Source organism: Trichosurus vulpecula, chromosome 1 (genome assembly GCF_011100635.1).
Source record: "Trichosurus vulpecula isolate mTriVul1 chromosome 1, mTriVul1.pri, whole genome shotgun sequence".
Classification (NCBI taxonomy): domain Eukaryota; kingdom Metazoa; phylum Chordata; class Mammalia; order Diprotodontia; family Phalangeridae; genus Trichosurus; species Trichosurus vulpecula.
In genome coordinates, this window is record NC_050573.1 from 32141014 (window position 1) to 32163275 (window position 22262).

The window sequence follows — 22262 nt, forward strand, 5'->3', positions numbered from 1 at the left end:
CCTTCTGAGCACTGTATGGCCAGAGGATAGGGGGTGGGGGCTGCCTACTACTGGAAATGGCCCCTGTGGCTATCTGACCTAGATCTGAATCCCAGTTCTGACGCTTAACAGTGATGTGAGCCTGAAAATGGATGGACTTCACATTTCTGTAAAAACAATAACGTTCACACTAACCTATCCAACAGCAGTGATTAACCAAGGGAGGGTGAATGGTCCATCTCTGCCTAAGGGCACTAGACCCCCAGTCTCATGTCCTATTCCCTGGCCAGATGGAAAAACAGCCTCAGGGTCTTTGTTACCTCATTCCAGTTCTGATCCAGGAAGGCCACCCCTGTGATTTAGCAGGCTGTTGTAGGGTGGAGGGAAAAACCATTTCCTGGCCCCTTCCCCAGTGTGGCAGCATGGGATGGGACAAACTGGTGGGGGTCACAATGAGAGGGAGCCTGAAGCTCCCAAGTGGCCCATGGTCTCTGCCCAAGGTTGGCCAAGATTCCTAGAGACCACATGGACCTTGTGGACAATGCCAAATTTCACAGTGGAAGCTGTGTACTCAGGACCCAGAGGCAGGACCTGGGAAGAACATGCTGGGGACTTCACAGGCTTGCAGGACCTGGCCAAGAAGCCACCTCCCCAGGGAAGCCACCACTTACTCGGGGCGTTCCCACTTGAAGAGGAAGGACAAAACCACCCCAACCCAATAATTTGAAAACAAAACAAAAATGCTGCCTATGACTTGTCTTCTAAGCCCAAATTAACTTTCATCTCCAACATCTCTAAAGGAGGTTCTTTATATTTACCTCTGGTCCCCAAACACCTCCTACACATATGTGTCATAGAAACACTGTCCCATCCATTCCTATATTGGCTTCAGGCTCTTCCCTACCCCCATCTAGGTGGGTGTCTTAGTAAACACTTTAGTTTTCTTGAGAGCAGAGTGCCACATGTAATTAATCATTTAATATATGGTCCTTGAAAACCACAATGCTGATGAGATATGGTATCAGGGAAAGATCAGTGGTTGTCATTTACAAGCTGTGCAGCTATGGCCAAGGGGCTTCACCCCCATAAGCCTCAGTTCCCTTACCGGTAAAATAGGAATAATCCCGCTTGGGCTGCATCTTCGAAGAATGCTGTGAACAAAGTGCTTTGCTACCTTACTGCATCACGGAAATGTGAGCTCTCATGATTCCTTCTGTCTTCCCGAGAGTGAAAAACAAGAAAAGAAAGCTGGCCTGTCCAAAGACAGACTGTAAACCACTGGCTGAGTCCAAATGCCTCCAAGTCCTGGTCACTGTGCGCCAAGGATTCTAGGCACTACCTGGAGCCTTTGCCCACAACCTGTGACTCAGTAGCCTATCTGTCCAGTGCTGGTGCCACTGCCTGTCTTCGAGGGCAGCCTAGTTTACTGTACTTTATAAATACCTCTCTGTAGTCCCTCTATTAACCCACCTCTGTCTGGCTGCAGGTAACTCATTCACATTTTCCACAATCAATCTCAAAAGTGGGGGATATAGGGTCTTGGAAGTACTCCTTCCCTGCTCATTTTCCCATTAGACCAAAGGTTCTTAACTTGGGGTGCAGACACTCTGCCTATGAGTCCATGGATAGATTTCAGGGAATCGGGGAAATCCGACAGGAAAAAAGTGTACATCTTTATTTTCATTAGCCTCTAATTGAAATTTATTTTTTCCTTCAATTACTTAAAAACGCTAATCTGATAAGGGGTCCCATAGGCTTCACAGGCTTCCAAAGGGGATCATGTCACATTGACATACAAAAAGGATCAGAACCTCTGTATTAGACAACACTAGGTATTTTCTTCTGGGGACAGGGAAGGAGCGTGGGTTTCTGAGAATTGTTGACAGGTCACAAGTAGGACAGTCACACCTCTGGGCGCACAGCAGCAGAGACACATACGAGGAGTATGGTGCTGCCTGCTTTCAAGTGTCCAAATTTGATCTGGCCTGGCTCCCTTTACCCCTAGTAGATGCTGCTCTTAGAGTTGAAAGCCTCAGCAGACATCATGCCAACTCTGATACCCCAGATAACCCACTATAATGGAAGCCTCCTCAATACACAGCTGTTTTAAGAAAACTGGGGAGTCTGACCATCTCAAGGCAAGAACTGACGATGACCATCAGGGACCAGAGCCCTAGGGGCTAGTGTTCCATTGAGAGTCACCACTGATCTTTCCACACAATCCCAAAATACTCTGAAAGTTGTGGGATGCAATCTATTACGTCAAGATAGAAAGCATTAAGTGTTCCAGGTTTAGAGCAGGAAAAAACAAGAAAAGAAGAAGGAGGCAAGGTAGAACAGCAATATGGCAGTGCCAGACTTCAGAGTGAAAAAGCTAAGCTCAAGTCTTGACTCCTCAACTTAACTAGATATGTGACTCTGGTCAAGTCACTTAACCTGATGAGCAGGGAAACTATGTGAAGTTTAAATGCACCACAGAGAATAAAACAATTTCCATATCAAATATGTATGTATTGAGTGGCACGGCATCTAAACACCTAATGAAAAGCTAATAGAACAAAAGGACGCATAATAAAACAATAATTTGGGGGGGGGGGTGTTTCAACAAGCCCCTTTCAGACCTAGACAAATCTAACCAAAAACCAAAAACAAGAAAAAAGCACATGAATAAAATTTTAGAAAAGCTAGATGTAATAGCCTTCTGGTGATTACTGAATGGGAAATACTTATTTTTCAGCTTTGCACAACACCTTTGCAGGTTATGTAACCCTGATTGTCATTTTCTTCACTGTAAAAGATAATACTGTTACAACTTCCCTCAGAGGGTATTTGTATGAACCTCACATGAGATTATATGGGCAAAAGTGTTTTGTCTCTCATATATATATATATATATATATGTATATATATATATATATATATATGTATATATATATATATGTATGTTATGAGGTAATTCTTCAATAAATTACCTTTAGTTTCCCAGTCACAGGTTACAGCCCACAATTCATTTACACGTTAAAAGGCTACAGTTTACCTTCCCAATAGGAGAAGAGCTCCAAAAGTAATACAAAACACCATTTGAAATTGGTTTTGGAGGTAATTTAATCTCTGCTATCTAGCCACTGATGTCACCCACCTGACTCAAATGACCATGGGCAGTGGCCTTCTGTCCCACATTCCCATACCTTAAGTCATGCAGGGGCCTTGAGGAAAGACCAGTCACAGGGAGGTGGGACAGTTCACTATCTAATCTTGCAGTGTGGAGTAACTGGATTAAGCAGCTGGGTCATTTCTAAGGAGGGAAAAGAGAAGGAACCTACAGGGACAAAGGTGGCAAGTCCCAGGCATTATTCTCATTTCTGAGAGACACAATTCTCCTTTATAATCTTGATTAAAGACTTATCTAGGAGGGAAGAGCTCCCATTGTATTTTGTTTGGACAAGAAAACATGTGATGCTGGGCTGGACTCTTTCTTCCCTTCTTAGAGCCTAAGTTTCTTACAGTGAAAAATAAACAACAATAATCCTCTGTCCAGATTAAAGACACCCAAGTAAACCCCTGAACAGCAAGAGGACTAGAAAATTCAGTTGCTAAGGTAATTTCAGATAGTCTGGTAGAACAGAGGCCCAGACAGGAAATGGCGGCTATTTTAAACCTCTCTTCAGCCAGAGGCCTGCCCCAGTGGAGCAATGACCTGGGGACAAGGACCAGAAAGGTTTTTAAACAGTTACATTCTGCCAGAAGCACACTTTAAATTTTAAAAATTAAAGCACACCATCTCTTTATATCCACTTTGGGTCATGTCAAAACAAAACAAAAAAAAAATCCTCCTAAAAAACTGAACCTCAAATCAATAGCCCACTTTAGGGACAAACAAAATTTGAAACAGATTTCCCCCGAACTCTCATTCCTTCTTGAGTAATGCAGGGGGGCTTAGGAAAAGACTAGCTGGGCTCCCCTCTTATTTGCAAAGAGCTCTAGGCTAGGTTAGACTAACTAGGATCACTTCCTTGGTTGAACAGGGGACACTGAGTTCCCCCAAAACCATCAAGTGTTACCACCTGCACTTTAGGTAAATGCAAGTCCCATAAGAGAAAAGCTGAGATTCAAGAAAGCAAGTTAAAAATTGGTTGACAGCACTTTTCTCACACTACTCTCTGAGGCAGACAGTATAAATAGGATTATGTCCATTTAAAGATAAGAAGCCAGAACAAAGACTTGCTCATGGTCACTGGAACCCAGATCCTCTTCCTTCAAATTCTGGGCACTTTTCTTAGGCCACTCGGCAGAGGCCCAGCCCTGCTGTGACCTGACCTGCAGGTTCTGAGTCAGAACTTTTCCACCTATAATGTCATCACACTGGTCAGTCGGGGATGGGTGTCTCCCCCAGACAGAGGATGCCACAAGATCCCCCACAGACCCAGAGCAGACAACACAGGCTCTCCCCTGGTCTCTGTCATCTTACTTTCATTGGGCAAATCCTCCGGACCCAGGCGGTCAGATGGTGCCAGTGGGGTGCTCCCACTGTCGTCCAGGGTCAAGATGAGCGGGACATCATCGTCCATGTTCCCAGCCATGGCCTCCCCTCCTGCCGATTTCAGGATGTGGTGCTCAGGGCACTCAGTCTCCTCTTCAAAACTGCTGCCCTGCAGATGCGTCTCAAAGACTCTGCCATCAGGAGCATCTTCTGGAGTTTTACAAAAAAGAGAAAATGCAGAACTCTAACAAGAATGGCTCTTTCTATTTTGAGAGTGCCCCATACTAAAGAGCCCTCAACATTTATAGACGCTTATTTCATTCGCCTTCCCCACAAAGTTCCGAGGTGGATTTCATGGGCGATGGGCCCAGGTGGGAAATAGAATCCAGTGGCCATTTAACAGTAATACACCAGGACAAGAAATCAGGTCTGTAATGTCCCTCCATATTTAAAGACTTCCTGCCCTATCCACACTTCCTTCTATATAGTTAAGCAATCCCATCTCCAGCTAGTAGTACAGTGGATGGAGTGACAGGGCCTAGCAATGTGACCCTAAGCTTATCCTCTCTCTGCCTCAGTTTCCCTGACTGTAACAATAGCACCTACCTCCCAGGGTTGTTGTGAGGATCAAATGAGATAATAGTTGTAAAAAGTGCTCAGCACAGTGTCTGGCACATAGCAGGACTACAGTAATGTGTATTCCCTCCCTTCCTTCCTTCCCATTCACAAAACCTTGAGAAAGATGTGGCCCTCAAGGAGATCTAAACACAGAACTTTGCACTTGACAATTTATTCTATGGTGCCGTAAACTCAGAATCTTAGAGTGGCCATCTGGTCCAGCCTGACATGGACAAGAATCTCCTCTGAAGTTTCCCCGACAAGGGGTCAAGCAGTCTCTGTCTGCTGAGAGGCACCTCCTCAGGCAGCCCATTTCCTGTTAGGAGTTTGTTTCCTTTTAAGTCAAACTAGGGCTTCCCTCTGGGCAACTTCCACACTTTGCTCCTAAATTCTGCCCCCTGGGGCCAAGTGCAAGGAACCCAATCCTTCTTCCATGAGGACCATCACCCCCACCCCCCCACCCCACTTGAAGACAGCTAATTCTTTTATTTTAATCTAGGTCAAGTTCCCTCCCAAACCTTGGGAAAAATCCCTTTGGGTCTCAAGCAACTTTCCCAACAAATCTATCCAGCTGTGACCAGTCAATCCATTTTATGCAAACCCATCCACCCACCCCCCAAATCAAAGCCCAAGGAGCCAAGAAGAAGCAGCAGGAGAGTGGAGTAATTTCTCAGAATGCAACCTTGTTGCATACAATGGCAACAGTGCCCACCCTTCCCATTACATGGCTGCCAACTTGGGGATGGAGTCTGGGTGCAGGAAGGCGAGCAAAGTCAGGTGGAACTGCCTTTCAGATTAGATTAGATGAGAGGTGAAGGGCACCCCCGAAGGAGGTACTAATGCAACACTGGCTTTATTACACTGTTAATTATTTTAAGGGTGGGGAGATTTACCAAGCCTACTCAGCAGAGCTAAAGAGGAAGGTTTCCTGGAGGTCACAGTCCTATCACTGACCCTTGGCTCTCTCACACCCCAGGTGAGGGCTTGAGGGCAAGCTCCCCCAAATCAGGCCTAGACGTTTCTACGCTGCCAGGGCACTGAGATCTTAGGCTCACTGAGCGGGAAGGCACCTTGGAGAGCACCTGCTGCTCCTTCATGTTAGAGGAAAAAGCTGAAGCTCCCAAAGATGAGGCAGCTGGCAGTCCTGATCAAAGTCGGGACTAGAATACAGGTGTTCTAGCTCAGTGCCCCTCTCTTTTGTGGGGACCCTGGTGGTCTCTATCGTCCTATCCATGAACAAGTAGGAAGAAGACCACTGTACAAATGGTCTGGACTCCTGAGTGTTGGATTTGGAGTTAGAGCCTGGCTTTGAAACCTAGCTCAGATACTTCCTGCCCCAGCAACTTTGGGCAAGCCACTTCACCTCAGTTTGCCCACCTGTAAAATGGCCCAGATGACCTTTCAAGTATCCTCCAGTAAAATCTGTGTTCCCTTTGAGTGTGTGTTGGGGAGTGAGGGAGAGGCTCAGTCCAATCCCATACCTGTGGGGTTAGGTCAGCTGCCTGGAGGTGGGGGTGGGGCTGCTGGTGTGTTAGACCAGGTGAGCCCCTGAGCAGATGCCAGAAGGGAGAGAAAACTCAGCTTCGATGGAAATTCCAAACAGCTCTGTTACTTTAAACCTCCTGTTCCAGACAAGGGGGCACAAGGAGAGAGAGTGACTTCTCCCCTGAGCAAGGGGTAGATCTGGGAGCCACCCCCCTTCAAAAAAATGCCAAGGGGCATTGTATGTCTCCTGGACAAGAGGAGAAGAGCACCGGAAAGAAAAGGAGGAGAAGAGGAATGGGGTGGGAAGAAGGGAGAGGTGAAGAGAAAGGAGTTAAGAATAGGCGAGAGCTGTGTTTGGAACCAAAGGTCCTGGGTTCGAATTCTTCCTGTTCTGCTTAGAGGCTGGGCGATCCTGGAGAAATCACTTCATTTCCCTTCGGCCTCAGTTTCCCCATCTGGATGATGGGGGTCATTGGAATGAGGACCCTACTCTAGATCTAGATCTAGGATCCTAGGACGCCCAGTTACTTACCCCCCGTGCCTCAGTTTCCCCATCTGTAAAGTGGACTAGATTTCTAAGGTCCTTTCGGGCTCTAGCTCTAGGATCCCGAGAAGAGATGCAGGGATGGAGGAGGGGTGAGGAGCCCGGGGTCATCCTTGGCCCCCATGGACTCAGCCTGTTTGGCCTCCCCTTTACACGAGTGCACCCCCACCTCTTCCCGTGCCCTTTGACCTCCGACCCCCGACCTCTCCCTGGGTCCTTACAGGAGACGCCCCCGCGAGCAGCGACCGCGAACCGGGCTCCGAACCGAACCTCCTGCGAGGGGCCGCCCCGAGAGTCGCGGGCCAGCGGCACGAGCCGAACTCGCTGCCCCAGAAAAGGAAAACGCCGCAGCAGCCAGCGAGCCAATTTTCATCCGTCCGCTATTCCACCTCCCCCCACCCAGCCCAGTCCCCTTCGTAGCCCCGCCCCCTTTCCCGGAGGCCTATTGACTGTACGGGCAGACAGCGCAGCTCTCGGATTGGTCGGATGAGACGCCCTTCCCTTTCCTCCGCCCACTTCACCCACCTCCTCTTCCCTTTGCTTCCGTCCTCCGGGGAACGAAGTGAGCCTCCGCCCCCTTCCCAGTCAGCGGTGCTCTGATTGGGCTTTTCTCTTTTTCCCGCCCTCTGCATCCTCAAGGGGGAAATGATACTTAGAGCTCCAAATTTTATTGGTTGGTTCAGCTGCCTTGGATTGGCTCTCGGAAACGCCCCTCCATTTTCCCTGCCCCTTGCAGCCTACAGGGGTGGCTTCCCTTCTTTAGTTCTTCCGGAGGCCTTGCGGGGTGGGGGTGGGGGGGGGTTCTTATTGAAAATTCCTTGCTCTTTTCCCCGCCTCTCGCATGCTCCTCCTAGCAAGTCTCCTCCCCTTCTCCGCCTCCCGCTCTCTCCTCATATCTTCTCTTCCCAGCCTAAGGTGCATCTGTCTCGGCTCTTTCTATTGGCTATCGGGAATCGGGTCTCGGAACCGTCGAATTCACGGAGCTCCCGATTGGCTCGAACCTGTAGGATGAAGGGGGCGTGGCTAACTGCAAAATGCCGGACGTTGAGTGGCTACTGGTAAAGTCAATCTAAGGCTATGGAATTCCCACCCCGGATGTGGTTGTTCTGGTTTAGTTGTTTACCCGTAGCCTAGCAACGCCGCCACGCTAGAGACTGAGGAAGGAGTAGTTGAAGGGGAGGGAAGCCCCCAAAGCTGCGAGGGCCGGTAAGTAGGGGGTGATTGGGGTGGTGGCGGAGAGGAAAAGTTAACAGAGGAGAAAGTCTGCTCTTTGGAAGATAAAGTGGACAGGGACACAACTTTCCTTCGACTAAAAGTCACGTAGTCCATCCCCCTGCCTCCAGGCAGTAGCATCTGCCCAGGGCCCCGTCCCACCCCACCCCCCCCCCCCCGGTTAATAGGAGGGTCCCGCTTAACGAACCTTTCTAATCACTTCATTCCCTTTGGTCATAGACTCATAGCGTCCATATCTGGAAGGACCCCAGAGGCCATTAATCCAGCCCCCTAATTTTACAGATGAGGAAACTGAGACCCAAGCAGACAGAGCCAGGATGTGAACCCAGGATCGTATATGAATATATGAACTAGAAGGGTTCTCAGAGACTATCTAGCCCAACTCCATTATACAGAAGGGGAAACTGAGGCACAAAGAGGTCCAAGCTCACAGGGCCAGTTAAAGGGCAAAGCAGGGACTCATCTAGGAGTCTCTTACCTCCCAGTCCCACGAATATGTTCTGACCATCTATTGAATTTGATTTTGATTTGAGAGCTTTGTAGTTATGTAGACTCCAACTCCACACCATGTGCCAAGGTAGATGGCTCAATGAATAGAGGGCTGGGCCTGGAGTCAGGAAGACTTGAATTCAAATGTGACCTCAGACACTTACTAGCTGTGTGACCCTGGGCAAGTCACTTGACTTCTGTTTGCCTTAATCCACTGGTGAAGGAAACAGTGGAACTTCTCCAGTATCTTTGCCAACAAAACCCCATGAACAGTACAATCCACGAGGTCATGAAGAGTTGGCAACAAGAACAATGTGCCCATCTAGGGATTATGTAGAAAGGCCAAATACAGTCTGTGCTCTCAGGGAGCTTACAGTCTAATAGGGGAGGCAGGATGCAAACAACTATGTCCAGATAATATGTATACAGGATAAATTAGAAATCGTTAACCAATGGAAGGTACTAGAACTAAGGGGTATGAGGAAGGATGTCTTTGAGAAAGAATGAGGAGCCTGGTGAGAGGAAACAGAGAGGAATGAGGTTGGAGTGAAAAGAGCCTTGATCTGAATGTCAGGAAACCCTGGCCAGGGCACTAGTGAAATGTGACCCTGAGCAAAGCACTTGAGTTTCTGTAGGCCTCCAATTTCATCCTCTGTACGATAATGGTATTAGACTGAATGATCTCAAAGGTCCTTTGAGCTGTGAACTTGGAGTGAGCTCTGAGGTCAGAATCTCAGAGTCATGAGACTGGAGTGAACCAAAGGGCCCATAATTGGACAAAAATCCTCTCTACCCACGCCTAACAAGGGGTTATCCAGCCTTTGCTTTAAGATCTCTGGTGAGGGGTACCCACAATCTCCTGAGGCAACCCATTACATTTTAGGAGACCTTTAGGAAAGTTTTTCCTGACCTTGAACCTAAATCTCTTTTCAACCTGCAATAGCTCTGTCCTCCAGGGACAAGCAGAAACAAATCTAGTAACTCTTCAGATAACTGAAAACTGCTATCATGTCATTCCATTCCACCCAGCCCCCCAGCCCCACCCCAGAGATTTCTTACCTAGGCTAAATACTCCCAGTTCCTTCAGCCAGTCTCTGTGTGGCATGATCTCCAAGCCTTTCACCACCCAGGTTGCCCTGCTCTGAACACTCTTGTTCCCGTGTTCACATATAGTTGTTTCAGTAGTGCCCCACTCTCCATGACCCCATTTGGGGTTTTCTCGGCAAGAATGCTGGAGTGGTTTGCCATTTCCTTCTCCAGCTCATTTTACAGATGAGGAAACTGAGGCAAACAGTTAAGTGACTTGCCCAGCGTCCCGGAGCTAGGAAGTATCTTAGGCTGGATTTGAACTCAGGGAGAGGAGTTTTCCTGACTCTAGGCCCAGCATTCTATCCACTGTACCACCTAGCTACCCCTGCGCTTTACAACTTATGAATGTCTATCTTAAAATGTTGTGCTAAGAACTAGATAAATTTGGTCTGACTAAAGCAAAGAGGGACTGTCACCTCCTTATTCCTTGAAGTCAAACTTCTCTTAATACAACCTGAAATCAAGTTAGCTTTTTTGCCTGCCATACCCAGGAGTGTGCTGGAACAGGCTTCTAAATTTCAGGGTGAGCACCTCAGAAATTAGGCAATTGATACAAATCAGGGCTTGTTTTGTTGTTTAGTTGATTGTCTAGACTTAAGAAAATGTTAATAATGTATATTAATTATATAATTATAATTAATTATATTAATCTTAAAATATGTGTGCCTGCTCCCCGCCCCATCCCACTTGTGAAGTATTTACCAGCACAGTAGTTCACAGCATCCTCTTGCCTCATTTTGCACATTGAAGACGCTAACAACCCCAGAGCTTTTAAAAATAAACTGCTAGTTAGATATATTATCGCCACCATATTGTACTTCTGAAGATTTTTTTTTAACTCAAGCATAAGTCTTTATCCTCACTGAATTTCATGTTTTTGATTCCACCGAATGACCTGGTCTTTTAAGATCTTTTTAAATGTTGACCTCATTTAGAGCATTTTACTTATCTCTCCTAGCTTCGTATCATCTATAAATTAGATAAGTGTGAGGTCCAAGTCACTGATAACACTGGTAGACAACATAGGGCTAAGGACTGATCCCTATAGTATTCTACTAGAGGCCTCCTTCAGGATTGTCATTGAACCATTAAAACCTAGTTAACCTATTTTGAATCCACTTAATTGTTCTGTCGTCTGTTATCTAGCCGCATCTCTCCATCTCGTCCACAAGAATAGCATGACTTTAATTGCTTTCTTATAAAATCTCCGTCAACTGAAATACCAGTCTAATAATGCCATAAAATTTTTTTTAATTAATCCAACATTAACTGGTCTTGATGGATCCATACTGGTACTTTATGGCCATTGCTTTCTTTTTCTAGGTATTTATTAGCTGTTGTTCAGTTGTTTCAGTCCTGTCTGACTCTTCATGACCCCATTTGGGCTTTTCTTGGCAAAGATCCTAGAGTGGTTTGCCATTTCCTTCTTCAGCTCATTTTACAGATGAGGAAACTGAGGCCAACAGGGTTAAGTGACTTGCCCAGGGTCACACAGCTAGGAAGTATCTGAGGCCAGATTTGAACTCACAAAGATGAGCCTTCCTGACTTCAGGCCCAGCACGCTATCCACTGCCCCACCTAGCTGCCCCCCAGGTATTTATTAACCATCCCCTTGCTAGTAAGTCCTAGAATTTTGTGGGGAATCAAAGTCAAACTACTGGCCTGCACTTTGCAAATTCCATTCTCTTCCCTTTCAGAAAACTTTGGGTGGCATTTTCCCCAACTCTAATTCTTCAGTACCTCCCCTGATCTCCAAGAACTTTCCAAGGTTATTGACAGTCACCCAACAGTCATACACACTAGTGATTCAGGTACCCAAGCATGTAATTCCTTTGGCCAGATGACTTGGAGACATAGAGGACAACTAGGTATACTCTCACTGTCCCTCTATTCATCTTGGGTTTCAACCCCCTATTTCCTATTTTTGCTCTGCCCTTTCTAGATCAAAGATTGTCGCTCTCGGCAGAGAAGACAGAAGCAACATAAGATTTAAGCAACTCAGCTATTTCGTAGTTGTCAGTTAGAATTTTAGATCCGTCCTCTGAACCCTTTGAAATCCACCTTCCCCCTAACTCTGTTAGACTATTCCTTTTCTTTCTGCTTTCCTTTTCTACTCTATTATAAAACTCTTAAGGTGGAGTGGCACCTTCCTCCCAAGGCTCCCACCACTTCCATCCTATAATACTTCCATGGTGGTGAGAACCAAATGTAGAATAGAATTTTCCTTTGTTCACTCCTCCAACCTGTTTTGGCTAATGAAATTATCACAAATGTGAGTCAAATGTTTAGGTGTTCAGCCTTCAGTGCTTAGAGACTCTGGGAGACTTGTGGATAAATTGAAGTCTAAGCCTGTGTGCTAAGCATGGGAGGTGTTTCCCACACTCCTCATTTGTTTCTTTCTGGCCAGGCGGTGTCTGAGCATCCTCTAGTGATAATATCCCTTCTAATTCTGCCTCTTCTGATCTTGACCAGAGGGCCTCCTCCACTGTATTTACCCTCTCTGGTTTCTGGATAAACTTTACGTGAGTATATCTTCTTCACATACAATGATACAGACTTGAAGTTCTGGCTTTGGGTCCTTGCCCTGTTGACTGTCCGTGAGAAAAGAGAGGACAGGAAGAGCATCCTAGGAAGAGCTTTGCACTGGGGAGCAGTGAACTTGGGTCCTGGTCCTATCTCTGACACTCATTCTCTGGGTGACCTTGGGCTGATCACTTCCTGTTTGCAGCCTCAGATTTTGTTCTGCACAGATGAGACCAGATGGTCTATGAGGACCTTCCCAGCTCTGCCATCTCATGATCTGACATGCCCTTCCATCCCTGATAATCCCCATTCCAAGGTTTGTTCTAGCTCCGGCACCTCTGTTCTCAGAACTCTCCTGTCTCGAACATTCTGTGTTCTAAAGTCCTTCCAGCTCTGATGTTCTCTGCTGTAAGGATCATCCCTACTCTTTGTGATTCTACTGTCTAAGGTTTGAGAACATAGAATTCTTTTTTGATAGTATCTTATTTTTTCCAATTACGTGTAAAGACAAATTTTAACCTTCATTTTTAAAAAAAAGATTTTGATTGGAATGTAGAATTCCCAAAACACAGAATATCATGTTCTAAGATTCTCTTCTAGCCACGGCATTTTTTGACCGACTGAAAGTGTCCAGGACTAGAACATTGGACAAGGCAATCAGAAGATATGGTTTCTGTGCCTGGCACCCTATGTGTTGGATGCTGACCAAGATGCTGGGGTTTAATTTTTAATTTAATTTTTCCCCTTTCTATAGCAGGACATCATCTTTCTGTGACACATATTTTTAAATGTGCATTTGAACTTCCTTTGACAAGCATTCAAAAGGTAAGCCTAGGAAAAGAAAATGGAAAAATGAGAATGCAAGGTAAAACCAAAATATAAATGATTGTAAGGCATGGAACATGTGTCCATAAAAGTTCTGTTCTTTCTTGATCGTTAACCCTAATTTCAGACATGTATATGGTGACTTTAACCCAGTAGCATCCTTGTTTTTAACCACCCTTTTCTGTGTTCCAAACAAGAACATAACATCCTTGAATTAGAACAGAAAGAGACCTTAAGGGTCATCCAGTGCAACCCTCTCTTCTTACCAGTGAGGAAACTGAGGCCTCGCCAGATGAAGTGACTTGCCCAAGGTCACTCAGGTAGTAAGCATCAGAAGCATAATTTGAACCCAAATCTTCTGACTCCAAAGCTAGCTTTCTTTCCACTCTTATGTGCTATGTCCTTGTCTCCACTAAATATTTCCCTCCTTGCTCAGTAGTGGACTTTATTACCAGTTAACTTAGGCTTCTGATAGTCTATTAAGAAAATCAGTCAGTCAGCAGGCATTTATTAAGTCAGGCAGGGTGCTAAACTCTGGATACAAATAGGAGAAAGACAAATATTCCCTCCCTTCCAGGAGCTTATATTCTAATAGTGGAAGACCACCCATCAAAGGGAACTGGGGGTGGGGGGTGAGTGATAGAAAGAACCTAGCCTAGGGCCTGGTAAAGAAAGTTGAGATGGAGCTGAATCAGCAGGATGGCCGGGAAAAGGATGAACACATCTTTGGCCTGGGCCTCCTCCTTAAATTGGAGGGCCTGGGAGGAACCAGCCAATGAGAAGGTGAGGCCTCAGGGGTGAAGGGTTCTTCCAGTGTGAGAAGCAGCCCAGGAGAGGAATGAGCTTCCAGGATGAAGAGATGCTGTGGCATGGTAGAAAAAGTCCTGTAGAGTCCCAGGGGTTGTGCGGCCCAGAGAGGGGTGAAATCACAATTCTGGTTAGAGCCAAGGTGTCAAAGATTCCGTCATACCTAACATAATTTGTCTACTACACTAATCCTTTGCTTCAGCCATATAGGTCTCCTCACTGTTCTCCAGGCACCCAATGTATAGTCTCTCCCTAATTCAAGGAACACATTACACACCAGGTTGAAAACAGACCACTCAAAGGAAGAACAATCTACAATACATGCTTATGCATTCATCAGCTGAAATAGAAATACAACATAGGATTGTTGACTTCTGGGCTTCACTGCAGGGAGAGGACTGGAGCTTGTAGGAAACTTCAGGGAAAGACCTGAAATGACATTGAATGCTAGAAGCCAGGAGTCCTGGCCTTGCCACTAACTTGCCATGAAACCATACCATCTCTGAGTCTCATTTTCCTCATCTGTTAAACAGAGTTGGATTAGATTATTATTAAACATTCTCCCAGCTCTGACATTTCCTGTTCTGAGGCCCCTTCCAGCCCTGACATTCTCTGTTCTGAGGCCCCTTCCAGCCTGACATTCTGTGTTCTAAGGCCTTTCCCAGCCCTGACATTCCCCGTTCTGAGGCCCCTACCTGCTCTGACATTCCCTATTCTGAGGCCCCTACCTGCTCTGACATCCCCTGTTCTAAAGGCAGAGGTGTCAAACATAAGCAGGCCACTTGAGGCCCACAAAACTCCAAGGTATGTCCTGAACCAGATTAAAATGTAATTGGGAAATATTTAACAAAATGAATTAAAATACAGTAAAACACAGATAGTGTTAATATGTAGTTTTCTAAGTCAGTATGTGTCAGCAGGAATCCTCATGTACAGTTCAGTGGCCCCTGTTTCTATTTGAATCTGACCCCTCCTCTAAAGTTTCTGCCAACTCTGATGTTCTAGGCACCAAAGACCCTTCGTGATAGAGGGGACACTGTATGTTTTATTTTGTTTAAGTATACGGCAAGGGTGCTCTCTGGAGTCAAAGGACCAGGTTCAAATCACATCTCTATCATTTACTACCTTTTGTACCTTAGCTGAGCCACACCACTTCCCTGGGCCTATCCTCATCTGTAAAAGGAAGACATGGGGGTAGACGGCCCCTGAGGTCCTTTCCTGTTCCATCTGCTCCATCTGTGACTTCTTGCCTTGTCGTTACTTTGACCTTGGCATGACTTTGACAAACAAAATCCTGTTTATCCACCAAGTTTCCACAGCCTCTGTAAAGCCTTTCCACATTCATCTCTCCTGTGGCCTTTAACCAGTTCCCCACCTCCAGCCTCAGTCTTAGAGCTCAAAGGCCTGGCTTGGGTTTTTTTCTTTTGTGCTCTGTGCTAGGCATGCCGTAGAGGTTCAGTAAATACTTGTTGATCGAAAGAAGGAAGAAAAGAAGGAGCTAACTTCACAGTGTCTGGCGAGTTCCCCCAAAGTTATGTATAAACTAAATGTTTGGTAAATCCTATCATTTAGAGAGGATCGGCTGTTTGGATTTCCCTCTTAAAGCAAGGAATCCTTTGGAAATGTCAGGTACCATGACCTCATTTCTGTGGGGTTTTCTAAGTTGCAGTTTTTGTATGCCCATTTCTTTAAAGTGAGACACACACACACACACACACACACACACACAAATATATTTAAGTATCTGTATATACAGGTAAAAATTCAGATGCCTACATGTATGTCTATATGTGTCCCATATATGTGTGTGTGTATATGTATGTATATATATCTATACACACACAAACACATCTATTTGTTGTTCACTTGTTTTTAGTCATGCCTAATTCTTCATGACCCTATTTGGGGTTTTCTTGGCAGAGATATTGGAGTGGTTTGCCATCTCCTTTTCCAGCTCATTTTACAGATGAAGAAACTGAGGCAAACAGGGTTAAGTGACTTGCCCAGAGTCACCCAGCTGGTGTCTGAGGCTGGATTTGAACTCAGGTCTTCCATGCCTGGCACTCTATCCACTGCACCACATAGCTGCCCATGTACCTATTTACATGTAGGTAAAAGTTCAGCTGCCTTTTCAATCAATCATAGGCTGTATATTTCTGATGGCTACCATGGCCTTTCCAAAACAATATTAAAAAATTACTTCAAAGTCATTCATCTCACAGAAAATCTTTTTATTATAATCAATGGAAACAGGCCAGGCCCTTCCATTCCAGCTCCCAAGTTGTACCCCAACACTGGGCAGCAGTGGCTCCCCAGCCCCCTGGAGGCTTCTGGCAGGGCCAATTGGTGCTTTCCTTAAGGACTCAAGAGTAAGATTTGCACATGGCTGAAGAGCCCTGAGTCTTGGGTCATAGCTTACAGTTGTCATCCTAGACAAGCCTTTAGAATGTCTTTCTGCTTACCATTCCTTCTTCCTGTTTTCAGAGTCCACAGAGTTGGAGGAGAGACTCTGCCTAACCTGCAAAGCCTTGAAGTAAAGGATGAGACCCAGGTGCTCCTGAAACCACAATCAGTTTTTAGGAAAAAGTCTCTGTGTCCAGCATGTCTACTGAAGTGATTGTGGCCCCCCTGTACCAGGGCTCTGAGATAAACACCAACAACAGGCTGAGGCTGGCCATGGGCCCAGCTTCCAAAAAGGCCTTGTTATCATGCACGGCCACCAACCAGATGGACCCTGCTCGGACCAAACTCACCACCATCGAGACCAAGCGGATCATCTCCGTCCTGGATGAAACCATCCGAAAGATAGAGCTGGTAACCCTGCTCTCGGCCGCTGCTTACAACCCAGAGAGTTTGGAGGGGCTGTTGGAGGATGACATCATCAAAGCCGTCCGAGACCACGAGGATTTCTGCAACACCCTCCTGGAGCTGGATAACCTGGTGAAAGAAGAGGAGGACGAGCTGGCAGAATCGGGGGACTACCGCCTGCAGTTCCTTGTTGACGAGCACAAGCACAGCCTCATGCTCCTCAAAGAGGAGGTGAAAGGCTCTGCTCGAAACACCCTGAGAATCTTCCTGCTCAACCTCCAGGCTGGGGAAATCCTTCGCACCCAGGTTGTGGGGAGAAGCGAAGAGGCCAACATTTTTCTCCAAGCTTTGATTGAATTCAGGGGCTTTGTATTTGAGAAGCTACTCACCAGCCCCATGGAAGAGAAGGAAAAGAACCAGTTCATGGAAGAAATCAGTCTCCAGGAGAAGAAGGACAGTGATATGATCCACGATCTTGAAGCAGAGCTGTCATCTACCATGAAATCCAGGGATTCCGAGGTAGGCATGGTGGCTGCCTGAGAGCCGGTGGGCGTGACTGAGGGCTCCTTGGAAACGTAAGCAGTGATGGTAGCTGATGGTGATGGGGCAGGCCATGCGAACCAGTCACAGCATCTGCTATCTTCAGATTGGCACTTTAATTCTGAATGGTAAACCTTTATTAAGTATTGATAAGATGGTAAACAATGTTCAAAATTCTCCAAATTTAACTGTGGCTCCTGGTTTGCAATGGACCAACAATGAGGGCAGAGCTCTCACAAGATGGGATGGTAGATTTTAATTCATTTAATTCCTTCATGCTTGGCTCGCCCTTAATCAAATGCCTCTGCCATCTGGGTAACACCTCCCATATGGAGCACAGTGGCTTTCAATGGGGAGTCTTCCCGGCCTCCCTGGTGGAGGGGCTGATTTCCAGACCCCCTTGCCAGGGCCAACACCCTTGGCTGACAGCACCTTCTCTCCTTTCTCCTGGTCCAGATGGAGAAGGAGAACTTTGTGATCCAGGAACTGAAAAGCCACCTGCACCAGGTGCTCAAATTCTCGGAGAATCACCTGCTGCGCACCAAGCAGGAGGCAGAGAAGCAGCAGAAGGCTGAGCTGCGGGCCTCCCAGGCCCGCATCACCAAGATCCAGCAGGACATCCTCAAGCTCAGGAACCAGTACCACAGCATCATCGAGGAGAACCGGGACAGCGAACAGGCACTCAGAAAGGTAGCAATGGGAGGGGGAAGGCCAGGAGTGGAAGGGGGTGCCTCTAGATACACACACACACACACACACACATGCACACACACACATGGCACTGGCACCACGTGGGAAGGACTCCCACTGAGATGGGATGTTTCCACAGGCCAAGGCTGCCCATCATCTCTGGGAAGAACTTAGCTCTAGTAGGAAACAGATACAAGGCTCTGATTATTCAATGATTAGGGAGGTTGGACCATGACAGACAAGACATAGACCCTCCATTCTGAAGCACGGATGCACCCTGTTGGCCTGTTCTGGCCCACGCACTCTGCAGAACCTGAGGGCCTTTCTTCCCTCTGGCAGATCCGAAGCCCATTTTTTCCTGTGGCATTCCCTTCAGCAGAGTCCCTTCCGTGGCCACACGCCATGATTTGAGTCTCCATGCCAGACTTTCAGACTTTATCAGGAATCAGAACCCAGGAGATTTTTTGTCTTGGCCCATTTAATGGCTCCTTCTTTTTACACAGTATCTGTCTAGGACTTCAAGACTCCTGAAAGGTGCTATGTTTACCTTCACAGAACAACTGTGAAGAATGGCCAAGATAATGTCTTAGATAAGGAAAACCGAAGCCCTGGGACATAGAAGGCAGCTGTCTAAGGTGCCAAACCAAGAGAAGCCCTGGACTTAGGAGCTGTAGCCAGGGCCCTGTGAATGCAGTCAGGGCCCCTGATTCAGTGAATGGAGAGCTGGGTCTCCAACGCGCTGTCAATATCTCTATCACCAAGATTAAATCATTTCTTTCTGGCTTTTTTTTCTTGTTTTTCAGAAAAAATATAAACTAGAGACAGAAATAGAGAACTGGATCCAGAAATATGATACTGAGATGGGAGAAAAGCAGGTAGGGGCCTCTGACACAAAGCATCTCTCCTTTTCTTTCCATGGAATTATTCCAAAGGTCTCAGTTTATTGACCTTATTCTTTAGGCCAGGCCTCAGTTACGAAGGAAACTCACAAGTTGGGAGGGAACAGGAGACAATGGGAAAAGCAACAGACCTAGAATCTGGGTTTAAATCCCGGCTCTTGACATTTAATAGCTGTGTGACCTTGGGCGGGCCTTGTTGGATGGATTACATTCTCATGGCAGGTCTGTTTGTAGCTAAACCTTTCGGGTTCTCGGTTCCTTTGCTACTGTCATGGCCCTGGGAGATTATGTGCAGGTGAGGGGCATGGAAACGATCCTGGCCAGGTCCTCATCACTACCCATTCATGCCAGGGTGACTGTTCTCCTTGGCCCCGTCTAATGTTCAGACCATCTTCATTCACCTCCACCATCTGTCCACTGCACTGGGAAGGAAAGCACAGAGCAGGGTGGGTTGGGCAAGGGGTGAGGGTCAGCACCATTTCTGAGAAGGGCAGAGCTGGAAAGGACCCCACAGACCATTTGGCCCAGTCTCTGCCTGGTCAATAATCCTTTTACAGTGTCCCCAGGTGGGGCCATCCAGGCCCAACCCCAAATCCCCAGCAATAGCTGGGGGGGCGGGGCGGGGTGGTCGGTGGCAGCCTCTGTGGGACAGCTCTTGTTATCAGGGGCTTTATCCCAACATTCACATGAGATTTTGCCACTTGTAGCCATTGTTCTGTCCTGCCCAACAAGCCTATCTCTCCCTTCCTTTAAGCTCTTAGGTTCCCCCAGTCTCTTCTTCTCCAGGCCAAGTATTCCCAGCACCTTCCACTAATCCTCACAGTGGCCTCATTCAACACTCAGCAGACAGTTGAGTGTCTGCTGTGTTCAGGCCCTGGGGATCCTTCAGGGCCTTTGGGGATGGCAGGGTTCAGCAGTGGGCATACTCCCTCCACTGGTGCAGATAAAGACCCACCCACCCCTTCTTATCCTATACCACTCATGTCCATGTCCTCTCATCAATCCTCCACCCAACATCCTGAGGGCCTTCCTCTAGGCCTCTGAACATTGTGTGGATAATAATGGAGCCCACAGGCATACATCCTGCTACAAGGCCAGCCTGCCTCCTTTTGTGGTCAGATGTCTCAGACATTCTTGAGACTCCGCTTGTGCAGTTTTGAGGTGATCAGCTCTGGCCATTTACACCCACCATGGGCCTCTCATCTCTTGAATGACCGGCAGCTCTAATTTTGGGGAGGTGGTGATGGTATTCCATGACTCCAAAGATCATCACCATCACCAAAGGAATATGGATGCTAAAGAGAAGGACCTCTTATCTCAGGGACAAGCTTCTTTGGGCAATCTCACCGGCTTCTCTCCCTATTCAATTATGGGCCCAATTCACTGTTTCGCACAATGTCTGCCAAAGATGGAGGTCCTGAGGGACCAGCTATCAGCTCTCCATGCATTTGTATGTCATGGTCTAGAGAGTGGACATTTTTCATTCATTTGGCTTTCCCCGGGTGGGTAATTAGGCTGTCTTTTAGGAGACTGGGCAGAGGTACAGTGTTTGATCTGATCAGCCCAATTCAGGCTGCAAAGACAGGAAAACAGAGGCCCTCACCATCCACACAGTATCCCTTGTCAGTTTGGACTCCGCCAGGCTGTTTCCCTCCTGCCTGCAACCGTGCCCATGTCCCCACAATCCTCAAGAAACCCTCACTTGATCCATCCATCCCTGCTATCACCTGATTTCCTCCTCTGTCTTGTGGCTGAGAAGACCATCTGCAACAGCTGCCTCCACTTCCCCTCCTCTCACTCTCTCTGAACTCTCTACAGTAGAAGTTCCAATTGCTCTCTCCAAAGTCACCAATGATCCCTCTCTCTCTCTCTTTCTCTCTCTCACCCTCTCTCTCCCCGCTCCCCCCCCCCCACCCCGGCAGTTGGGGTGAAGCGACTTGCCCAGCGTCATACAGGTACTAAGTGCTAGGTACCTGGACTGACCCCAGCTGGGGGTCTTGCGGTGCTGTCTCCATTACAGGAGGGATGCAGCCAGATCCCTCCCATTATCTGCATGAGGACGACAGGCCGAATGACCCCAAACTATCTGGTTCCCTTTAGACTGAATATGAAGAGCTAGATGAGATCCACACTGAGGAGAAGGCTCAGCTGGCCGAGCTGAAGGAAAAACACGCAGTCTTGGTCCAGGAGTTTGTGCAGATCCGCGAGGAGAGACTCATCACCTCCAAGAAGAAGCTGGAGGCTGAGAAGGAGCTGGCACTCATGGTGCGGGCGGCCACGCTCATCCAGGCTTTCTGGAAGGGCTACTTGGTCAGGTCAATGCTGAAGTCCAAGCGCAAGAAGAAGAAGGGCAGGGGTCGGGGGAAGAAATGAGCAGCTGCCCCAGGGGGCCCTCCTCCTCCCTAGCCCATCCCACTGTCCCACCCACAACTGGCACCAAGTGGCTTTGACCAGATTTACACAGAGGTCAAGGCCCACAAATGCTTCTTCCTGCCCCAGACCAAGCTTTGGGTGTGTGTGTATGTGTGCACGTGTCCCCTGATGGTGAGGAACATGCACTCTGTTCACCAGTAACCACCCGCAGCCTGTGGACACCAAGCATGGCATCCACTTTCAGGCCTTCCCTGTTTCTGTACTGACACCAATAAAGTCCCTTCTCCTTGACCCCTACCCTGGGCATCTTTTCCCCCCTTGCTGCCTTAAGGAGCAGAGCAGGGTTCTGGGCCAAGAGAGCAGACAGTAGTGGGTCCACACCTCCTAGAGGGGCCCAGACTCACCTCTTGCCAGCCCTGACTCCACTGAAGAGTCAATACAAGATTCCTCCCACTCCACCACCCTGTCCCGATGCAGCAGCAGTGATGCCAAACCTCTGAAGCCCGGGAAGAGCCCCAGAAGAGGGCTGGGCCGAATTCACTCAGGCCTGGCTGCTGATGTAAAAGGATTCCCCCTTTCTCCGTGAGAGTTTGGGGTAGGGCAGACACATGTTGTATACACATCCACACATATGGATGCATCCTCCACCAAAGGCCTCATCACAGCCTGGAAAGGATTCAGGCTTTTAAGGACCATGCGTATATATCAGGGGTGGAGGTGGGGAGGGGGGCACACACGTTCTAGCTGGTCTCACAAGCTGAAAGGGCCTGGCTAGATTGTGTGCCTATTCTCCCCAGACCAGCATGCTAAGGTCACACAGCCTTAGCCCTGGGGGCTTGAATTTCTTTTTCAGCTACAATTCACAGCGGATTCTTCCCAG

The 22262-nt window shown here is 47.5% G+C and overlaps 2 protein-coding genes across 6 annotated transcripts in view; one reads left to right on the plus strand and one right to left on the minus strand.

Moving 5' to 3' along the window:
- Window positions 1–7530, minus strand: part of TPCN1 (two pore segment channel 1) — a 53963-nt gene extending 46433 nt beyond the window's left edge. The window contains exons 1-2 of one of the 4 annotated variants that reach the window (XM_036761992.1): window positions 7328–7417; window positions 4448–4669 (exon numbers count right to left, since the gene is read on the minus strand). In XM_036761992.1, coding sequence (XP_036617887.1) covers window positions 4448–4559 — 112 coding nt within the window. In that variant the 5' untranslated portion in view covers window positions 4560–4669; window positions 7328–7417. Of the gene's footprint in view, window positions 1–4447; window positions 4670–7327 lie in introns of those variants that run through there. The other 3 variants (XM_036761997.1, XM_036762009.1, XM_036761986.1) reach the window with 3 other exon arrangements.
- A 5664-nt stretch (window positions 7531–13194) lies between these two features.
- On the plus strand, window positions 13195–21678 carry IQCD (IQ motif containing D). Of its 2 annotated transcripts, XM_036740704.1 has the most exons (5): window positions 13195–13265; window positions 16557–17399; window positions 17877–18110; window positions 18914–18985; window positions 21110–21678. In XM_036740704.1, the coding sequence occupies exons 2-5, from the start codon at window positions 16674–16676 to the stop codon at window positions 21380–21382; spliced, it is 1305 nt and encodes a 434-aa protein (XP_036596599.1). In that variant the 5' UTR covers window positions 13195–13265; window positions 16557–16673; the 3' UTR covers window positions 21383–21678. The 2 variants fall into 2 exon arrangements, with proteins under 2 accessions (XP_036596599.1, XP_036596604.1); XM_036740709.1 differs by lacking the exon at window positions 18914–18985 and having other exon boundaries at window positions 13203–13265.
- Window positions 21679–22262: the final 584 nt, after the last annotated feature.